The 9,465-nt window shown below is 44.6% G+C and overlaps 1 protein-coding gene across 1 annotated transcript; it reads left to right on the top strand.

Moving 5' to 3' along the window:
• Positions 1-994: 994 nt before the first annotated feature.
• OSTM1 (osteoclastogenesis associated transmembrane protein 1) lies at positions 995-8,654 on the top strand. Its single transcript, XM_072926760.1, has 7 exons — positions 995-1,365; positions 4,051-4,165; positions 5,049-5,146; positions 6,126-6,290; positions 7,054-7,219; positions 7,526-7,619; positions 8,418-8,654. The coding sequence occupies exons 1-6, from the start codon at positions 1,036-1,038 to the stop codon at positions 7,579-7,581; spliced, it is 930 nt and encodes a 309-aa protein (XP_072782861.1). The 5' UTR covers positions 995-1,035; the 3' UTR covers positions 7,582-7,619; positions 8,418-8,654.
• The last annotated feature ends 811 nt before the right edge of the window (positions 8,655-9,465 follow it).

The following is a 9,465-nucleotide window of genomic DNA, read 5'->3' as shown; positions in this document are numbered from 1 at the left end:
GAGGCATTCAGGACACTCAGAGGACAACTCTCTGTTCTGTGCTCCTTGCCTGTTGATAGCATCTGTATCACCACCTTTACTTCTATGTTTTCACAAATCTGTCTTGGGTATTTCCATGTGTGACGTTTTATGTATGGCTGGCGCGAGCCAGCGCCAGTTGGGCCAGGTGACACTGTGCTGGTGGAGCTGGCTACAACTGGTTGCTCTGGGAGCCGCTTCAAACACTCCTGAGCTCCCAGCAGCTCCAAATCTGTCGCAGCACCGTGTGCCACCACCGCTGCCGCTGAATCGGCTGCAAAAAACCAGCCCCAAGCAGGGGCCATTCCTGCTTGGCTCTGTTATTCCCGAAGGCACCATGCTATGGAATCGCGGGGCTCTCCTTCATCTCTCTGATGTGTACCTTACCAAAGGGCTACAAACACCAGACTCGGTGAGAAGCCTGTGGAAGTGGCTGAAAAGAGCTTGAGACCGAAGGAAGGGGCACGGGTCAAGGTCCTGCCAGACAGAGGTATCGGATAGCCTGGCACTTCAACCCCGCGAGGGGCTACCCCCTGCTCTACTCACTCCTCCCGCTCCCAGAGGAGTTTTCCTTTGGTGGCTGTGGTTTTTTTCAGAGTCTGCCACGGGAATTTTGGAGCCAGATAACAGCAAAGGTGTCCAGCTTCAGATAAAACGTGGGAAATAATTTGTTTGCAGAAAGTAGCAGTTTATTTCTCCATCATCATTTCTTTCTCTGTTTGGGGGATTTTTTACCCTTAAATTTCTGCTATGAAACCGCGTTCCCCTCGGAGCAGGATGCGTCCGAGGCAGGTACATCCCGCGGGCACAAGCATAGCTCGCACACACTCCGAACCCCGGGAACACCCCAGCGCCGTATCCCGGGATGGGCCCGGGATGGGCCCGGGATGAGCTCCCGCCCCGGCCCCGCCCTCTAGGCCCCGCCCCCTCCTCTCAGCGGCCAATCAGCGGCGGCGCCCCGGGGCGCGGGCCGGCTCTTTCTCGGCGCGGCGCTTCCGGTTCCTCGGCGCGGCCGCCATGGCGCCGGCGCGGTGTCCGTGCCGGGCGCTGCTGCCGGCGCTGGCGATCGCCCTGCTCGGCCTCGCCGCCGCCGCGGGGCCGCGCCAGACCCCGGCGCTGGAGCTGGCGCAGGAGCTGGCGGAGGAGCTGTGGAGCGCGGGGCTGCCCGGCGACCTGCCCGAGCTGGAGCCCGAGTGCCGCAGCCTCCTGGGCGCCTTCGCGGAGGGCAGCGCGGCGCTGACGGGCTGCCTGGGCCGGCGCGCCCGCCCGGTGCGGCTGTGCCAGGGCTGCCACGGCCACTACCGCCGCCTGCTCGCACAGTACGGCAGCATCGTCCGCGCCGTCGGGGTGCGTCCGTGAGGCCGGGGGGGTGCGTGGCTGCCGGGGCGGGCTGGGGTCCTGCCCCCTTTCCGGGAGGCTTCCAGGCCTGTGAGCACGGCAGGTGCCGGAGGGATCCCCGGGAAGGCGGGCTGGAAGGCTCGCTGCGGTGCGCAGGGCAGTTTGGCAGAGGCTGGGGGTGCTTGGGGAGCGCCGCTGCCAGAGGCGGCCGCCTCCTTCTGCTCTGCTGTGGCACGGTCCGTGCCGCCCGCTCTGGCGTGGCTGGGGCGAGTGGCTCCACCTGCAGAGAAAGCTGTGGGAGTGGAAAAACTTGAGTTGTTGATGTAGCAATGGCTAAAGCAGTGCTCCGGCTCGCAGGTTATATGGGCACTAACGGGGAGCACTGCTAGAGCTTAGCTGCCTGGCACTTCCCGGAAAATGGATGGTCTGTGAAGCTGTGGCGAGTGATCCTTTGAGGAGCCGTGTCACTGTGCTCTCGGCTCCAAAGCTGATGGGAGAATGTGTAGAAAGCCTGAGCACTGGCAGCGATCAGCCACCCTACTGCTGGTGCTGGGTCTTCTGTTTACATCCTCCATCGAGCTGATCCATTTGTAAAAGTTAGTTCCTGGGATAATGTGAGGATGACATTAGTGAATCGGACAAAAGGGAGGGCCTTTGTTCTGTGATGATGGCTAAAAGTGGGTGCCCTGGTAAGAGAACAGACAGAGAGTAAGTTTATGTGGTGTATGTACCCTGGATTGTGCTTTCAGCCTTGGGATTTCTGAATTCCAAGATTAGAATTGCCATTGATGAAACAAATCTGTTGCTCTTTAAGCCCAGGCAATAAAGGTGCCACAGTGGCCTGTGAACCATTTCACTTCACAGTAATTAGAGAAGTATCAGTGTTGCTTTTGGGTAGTGTTTTGGATTGTTTTCCTATTTCCCCTCACTGCACCAGTGCTTGTATAGGAAGAATGCATGCATTTCCCCTGGTAATTGTCCTCTCCAGGGCAAATATATAGCCAGTGGTCTCTTGATTTAGTTTGCAAACATGTGGTCTGTTTGTTTCTTTTATGGAAACTATTTCACACCAGTGACTAGGTAGTGTGAAAGTGAGAAATTTAATGTGTAATTCTCTTGGGTACACTTACATGATATTTTGGCTAGGATTAAGTAGCCAGATGTATTGTGGTACTTGGAATATGTATGAACTCATTGCAGCTGCTGTGCTTGAGTAGTAGCAGCCTGGGAGGACTTGTCCACTATGTGGTCTGGAAGGCACTTCTGTTGGCTTTCCTTCTATGTGTGGATTAACTAACTAGGTGAATGAAGGAGGTGGCCTCTTGCAACCTCACTCACTGGTTACAATTAATCAGGTATCTGATGTTTCTATCTTAACAGTAGTTAAGAGTGCAGTGTGACAGGAGCAGACTGGTTTGAGTTTTGGACATCTCTGAAATATAAATCCTCCTCACCAGGCTAATTAAAGAATCAATTAGGCAAACTTTATTTAAGGAATTATTTGGGTCTATGTGATTCAGTTTTGGTAAAGTGCTTTTTCCTACTCATGAGCCCAGGTGGTGAGGAAGATTCACAGCTTTTGTGAAGCAACCAGAGTTTCCTGCATAAACAACATTCTTGCACGTCTGTAACTTAGTAGAAATGAAAGCAGGCAAGTGTGGGAGTTACCAGATGCGGCAATATTTGACTTCTGCAACTGAACCTCCAGGGGAAAGTTCTTATTTAACCTCCCCTTCCCATTTTAACAAAGAGAGGCAAAAACTTGTAAAGCACTGTAAGGAACAAGTTTCTCATGAAAGAGATTATTTTTTTTCTGTGTCCCACATCACTTATCAAACAGGCTTTTGGCAGCCTTGGCAATTTTGAGAAGTGCTTAAGTCAATTTAGCAGCCAGACACCAGGAGCTAGAGCACAAGAGTCAGCTGACTGGTGGTCACGGTTCTGTATCTGAATTCTGATCAGAATACTTCCTGTTTATTCTGCAGCTGCTTTTACACTCACTGTGTGTTTTTGAGCTTGGTCCAGAGAATAAGTTGTGGTAAGAGTTGGGCAGAGCCTGCTTTGAGGGTGGGGGTGCTCACTAAGACAGATGAGCTTGGTGCCTGTGTCTGGGGAGGGTGAGAGCTTGGCCTGGACATATGTTTGAGTGGGTGAGCACAGGCACTGCTCCACAGAGGACTCTGTTCCTGGTGTTGCTGTACTGGGGGAAGTTTGCTGCTGGTGCAGCAGCTTTGGAGGCTGTTTCTGTTTGGGTTTGGTTTGTTTGAGGCCAGTCCGCTGGTTCAGCTGCCTCAACTATTCCTTTTGTCTAATGAGAACAACCCTGACCCCTTCTCTGACTGCACATGCCTTGAGCTGGCTCCTGGGGCTGCAGCCCAGGAATGGATGAATGTGAGTCACCTGGCAGAGAAGGTCTTGTCTATGTGCTTGTTTCTTTTTTTTTCCTGTGTATTTTTGACTGACTCGCATGCAGCCCTGGTAGACCTGCAGGGATTGTGTGCAGTAAGCTGTGTTGCTCACAGTATGAATTGGAGAATCAAAAAATTTTTGTTCCATCACTTCTGCTCTGCCTTTTCCAGAAATATTGATGTGATGTGTTGTTTTAGATGTGCTTGTGTAAAATACATTTCAGAAATTCCCCTTTGTATTTTTTAACACTTGTTTGTGTCCTTTCTTCTTTCCTTTTATTTCTAGAATTCCTCTGAGAGCCACAATTGTGCCAAAAGCATCTTGACCTCAGACAGGCTGCAGATAGTTGTGACCCTTTCGGAGTTCTTCAATGAAACCTGGGAGGCAGCCAACTGCGCAAGTACGTGACTCATTCTGTAGCTCTCATGCTACTGTGATGATGTAGCCTCTAAAATTTGCACATATCAGAATTGTGTATGTTTGTTTGAATACAGCCAGTAGATAACACACAAATCCTGAACTATAGCCACTCCAAGAGTGTTTTCTCTTCTAAGGGCCAAAATCCGAGGGCAGTAGTTCGTCAGAGAACTACTGATGATGCTTACTAGTTTAATGAGAATTTTCTAGGATGTTGGCTTGCTTTCATGGTGCTGTTGCTGAACTCCTCAATTCCTCAAATAATGTTGTTTTTAAAGGTATGACTGATTAGAGCACCTGAAGTAGGCTAGCATGGATGGAAGCAGTAACATAGGGTTGAGCCCATGACTAGAAGGAAAGCCCCAGAGCTTCTGTCAAAGCTGGTAAAAAGCTCAGCTCTTTTCTTAGAGAATAATAATTACACTGTGATTTCTACTGTTGTGTTCATGGTCTAGCTGTTTCCTGGGTGCTCTCCATTTCATCTCTGCTGCTGCCGCTTCTGCTTCCACAAAATGGCTGTTACTGTTGCTGGGCAAAGCTGGATTTGTGGGCTGGGAAATAACAGTAATGTCTTGTTTTATCTTGAAGTCCAAAGATAATTCAGTCCCCCTCTTCAGAAAGCTCTTGATGATAGTCTTCATCTTTCACTTAATCAAGGCCAATTAATTCTGAAATGTGTTCTCGATGAAGCATTAGGTCAGCAGGTCTGAGTTATCAGTGGCAGGCAGATAAGGAAACTGCAGTGTTGACTAGACCTATCCTTTATGGTTGAGAGCTCTTTTTGCAGGAGTAGAGTGTCTGGGGCTTGCTGGCTGCAGAAATGTTAGAAATTAAAATATCCCAATGTTTTTCTTTCTTTTACACAGATTGTTTAAAGAATAACAGTGAGGGATTATCAAATTCTACTGAAGAATTCCTGGATTTATTCAATAAATCTCTGACATGTTTTGAACATAACCTTCAGGTATTTATGCTCTGTATTTAGGAGAAGCACTAAATCCTCTAACTGCTACCAAAATTTTATTTATGCTGAATAAACTACAGATGCAGACTAGGCAAATAAACTGCTGCTGAGTTTGTGAATTGTAGGCAGATAAATCTATGATTGGTAAAATGCAGTTGTTTACAGACTGAGTGCCTGAAATTAATTCTAATTGATACTCACCTTGACTTCATTTTGTCTGTAATTGCAATGCTACTTCACATCAAAATTTCTGAATTCACAATAGTTGATAATTACATAGTAAAAACCAGCATGGCTGCGTGCTCTTGCTTTGTAGAATTGTTGTCTTTTTTATGTAGAAATTCAGTCTTTAAATATCCTTTTGATAATATGGACTAGCTCAGAAGTACCAGACACCTTTAATTCTTGTAACATTTCTTTTGACTGTTAAAATTTCTTGTGGTTAAAGGTTGGCCATATTGCAAAGACAATATAACTTCCTTAGTAAAATAAATATGGTAATTGTCTTCAGAGAAAATGCCATATATAGCCTAAGAAATTGCATATTCCACTTCAGTCAGAAGCTGGCCGGATTTCAGGATCATTCAGTAGTGAAATGAGTTTACTTCAATGGGCATGGGATAATCTTTGAGGAAACGGTCTGCTTCTTTTTTAATGCTTTGTAGGAAATGTGCCTTTCTAGACCTTGCTCAGGAACAGTGTGGACTGGCCTTTTGAACACTTCAAGTGATTGAACTAGAACTTAACCCAGTGGTCAGTGGGTAGCTGGTACAGCCATTATTGGGTTGAAATATCTTCAGAGATTGTAATTTTGTTTTCAAGTGTCCTGTATTGCATTCATGGAGTGGTGAAGGCCACAGATGGAAAGGATTGCTTGGTATGGCACAGCATGTCCCTGTCATTGTCAGCAGTAGCAAATCAAACCAGTTTTTTGTTTAATGCCTTAAACTGTCATTCATTTTGAGTTCTATAACCCTAGGGGCAAGGCATTGATCTGTCACCAAATAACTACACAGAAGTGTGCAAAAACTGCAACGAAACCTACACAAAACTGAATGACCTGTATAACCACCTGCAGAGGATGAACAGGCAAGGTGGTGAATCTGCGCACTCTGCACACTTGTGTATTGACGTGGAAGATGCAGTAAGTGTTTGTTAATACACTTCATTAATCTAAGCCATTTGTGCTTTTTCCTTTGTGCAGGGGGCAGTAGGGGCAGCAGTGCCTTTGGCAGGCTGGCGTCCCATGGTGGGAGGTGCTTGGTGGGGCTGTCCTGAGAGGTCCTGTCCTTGGGGAGTGCTGCAGGAGTGTGACTGAAGCTCCTGATCTCCTGAGCCCATCCCAGTTTGAGTAGCTGCACTTTAATTTCTTTTTACTGTGAAGGAGATGGATTAAAAAAAAAAAAATCTCTTAATCTTCTGGCTTTTAATGTGAGGCTTTACTGCTATTGTTCTAGCTGGTATGTTAATTGATTCCTTATTACAGTAGCTGTTTCTAGGGATCCTCAGCATTTATGACATATGTTTGGAAAAAGCTTTGGTATATTGTGGGGTTGAATTGACTGGGCTGAAGGAGTGCTCCTCAAAAGTATGGGGTTAGCCCTGTCTCCACAGATTAACAGTGAGCTCTCTGGGAAATAGGCATGCAGCAGTGTCTACATGTATCTGAGTACAGTTATGTTTTTGAAGCTTATAAAAGTTTTGATGAAATCTTGGCTCTATCTAAATAGTTTGTTTCAACATTTCCAGCTATTTGCTTGCTTTTGGGGGGAGATCTGTTCAAGTGCAATTTTCTGAGGTGATACTTGAAGACTTGCATGTCTTGAGGCCTGAGTTTTTGCCATGCCATGCTGCACAGAAAAAATGCATGTGCTTGCTTTCATGGTTTCCTTCACTTTTCCTTTTAGATGAACATCACTCGGAAGCTTTGGAGCAGGACTTTCAACTGTTCTCTTCCCTGCAGTGATACAGTCCCAGTGATTGCAGTTTCATCCTTTATTCTTTTCCTACCTATTGTTTTTTATCTTAGTAGCTTCCTTCACTCGAAGCAGAAGAAACGGATACTCATTTTGCGTAAGTGGTGGTGCTGGCATTTCGCTGTTGGATTGGGAGGTGCCAGGGATTTGCTTGGCTCTTGTGGGAGAGGAGGCCCAGCCAGATCTGCCTGCAGCTGTGCTGATGGTGCTAATAGCAACTATTAGTCTGCTGCTGTCCCCTGAAGAAGGGTAGTAAAGAGCTTCAGCCATATCTTTTCATTAAAGTTTCTGGATGTGAACAGAAAGCTGTTTGCAAGTCTGTGTCGGATAAATAGAGGGAGTGGAGAGACTAGTTTTGTGGAATTCTTTGTGTTTAATTTTCATATAATTTTTCCCTTTCTAGCCAAGCGCATCCAGTCAAATGCCAATCTTGTGAACATCCAAGAAAAATACAGCTGAGCTGCAAAACAAAACCTGAGAGCTGCTGCTGGTATACAGTGGGTACAATTGTGTTGGAATGAGGCCGGCACAAAAGAGGAGTTAATTATGGTTTAGTGTAATGATACAGAGCAACACAAGTTAAACAAAATGCTGTCTGACTTCTAAGCGAGGAGATTAACAAACATGACAAGGCAGGGCTGTGTGACACTGTATGGACTCTGGTTTTGAAAAATATGTGGGTTTTTTTTGTTTCAGTTTCGGGCTGAAGCTGTGTTTTTCTGTTCCTAAGCTTTGTACTTCACATCAGTAGAATAGCTACACTTTCCTTGCATGGTATTCTCCTATATTTGTTTCAAAAAATCTGAGGTTTTGAATCTTTTTGAGGGGATTTTGATAGACAAAATTTCAAATAATGTTTTATGTTTCTGCTTAAAACATGATTTTTAGTTCCACATAATACTCAGACTTGGGATGGAAGGAACCCTTTAAAAAAGTTTCCATCTTTCCTATACCACTGAAAAGTCATGCTGCTGGCAACTGTTAAAAAAGAGGCATGAATTATGCAGAGAAAGTGGTAATATATAGTGTCTAAAATGGCAACAAAAGCAGCACAACTGCCAGTGCTGGACTTGAATAGTAATTATTGATGGCTACAGTATTCTGTTTTCTCTAAAACTGGTGGCATGTTTAGTCTTTTGCACACTTTAACCACTAAAATCGTTGCTTTTCAAATCTTACGTTTTCAGAAGCTAATTTTACATACCTACTTGTGTAACAAAGTTTCGCTCCCTTTATTTTGCCATTTCCTTTCCTTTTTCATTCTAACATTTTGGTGGTTTTTTTTGTTTTTGTAGAGGAGAAGTGAGGTAAAGTCAAGTCACTGGAGATGCTGAATTTACTGGTCTAGAGCTTGCTGTGGCTTAATACAGAGGTGTTTACAGGAACTTTGTTGGGTAAAAGTTGTGTTTTCTAGGTATCTGTTTTAGCAGTAAGTGAACCAGCGGGTTCTCTGACTTTAAAAACTGTTCTGAAGAACACGAATACACTGTTAGGAATTGGTGACTTTCAAGAAATAGTTTTAAAATATTATTCCTGTGAAATGGATGGATGTAAACAAATTCAAACTTTGAGAACTCCAAAGCTGATGGAGAAATTTGTGCAATAACTGCAGGTATGGGTGGTGCTGCTGTCAGCACCAAATTATGGGCACAATTTGATGGCTGCAACAATAGTGGCAGTTCAGTTTGTTTATTGTATTTCTGATTTGGGGGAGTGGTAGTGTTTAAATTATTTATAGCTGTACCTGAGATTAATGAATGCCAGAGCCTTTGCTCCAATTTTTCAATGTATTTTCTAACCTGGAGATAAAAAAGAATGGTTATTACAGCTAAAAAAATATAAATTTCTCTTGGATCTGTGTCTGTCTGTAAAAATGCCCCATGAAATAGTTGTATTTGATTTGCTTTGGAGCCTATAATGTTGAATTTTTCCTTTGCACTAAGGCTCAAATAAATATATAACAGTGTAACAAAAACAGTCCTAAAGCTCTTCAAATAATTTGTTTTATTAATAATTTTATTTCTTTTTTTTTGTTCTGTTAGGACATGCTGTTGGTTTTGAAGTCAAGTTTAACAAGTTTATTAAACAATATATTTAATAATTAGTAAAATACTATGTTAGCAACTGGTCCCACCCACCTGATTGCCTTTTTGTGTTTTATCAGAAAGCAGTATCTGTGTATCATGTGAATTGCTAGATCAGGAGTCACTTTATTTAGGTAGTTTACAGCAATGATATAAAAATATCTTGTGTAACAGTACCTTCATTCGGCTGGGAGGGGCATGCTGCCTTTTTAAGAAAAAAAAAGTATTTTTTATATCTATTATTCTTAAACTTCAACAT

This window comes from Taeniopygia guttata, chromosome 3 (genome assembly GCF_048771995.1).
Source record: "Taeniopygia guttata chromosome 3, bTaeGut7.mat, whole genome shotgun sequence".
NCBI lineage: Eukaryota > Metazoa > Chordata > Aves > Passeriformes > Estrildidae > Taeniopygia > Taeniopygia guttata.
The sequence above is the reverse complement of the archived record's forward strand: the minus strand, read 5'-3'. Positions and strand labels throughout refer to the sequence as shown.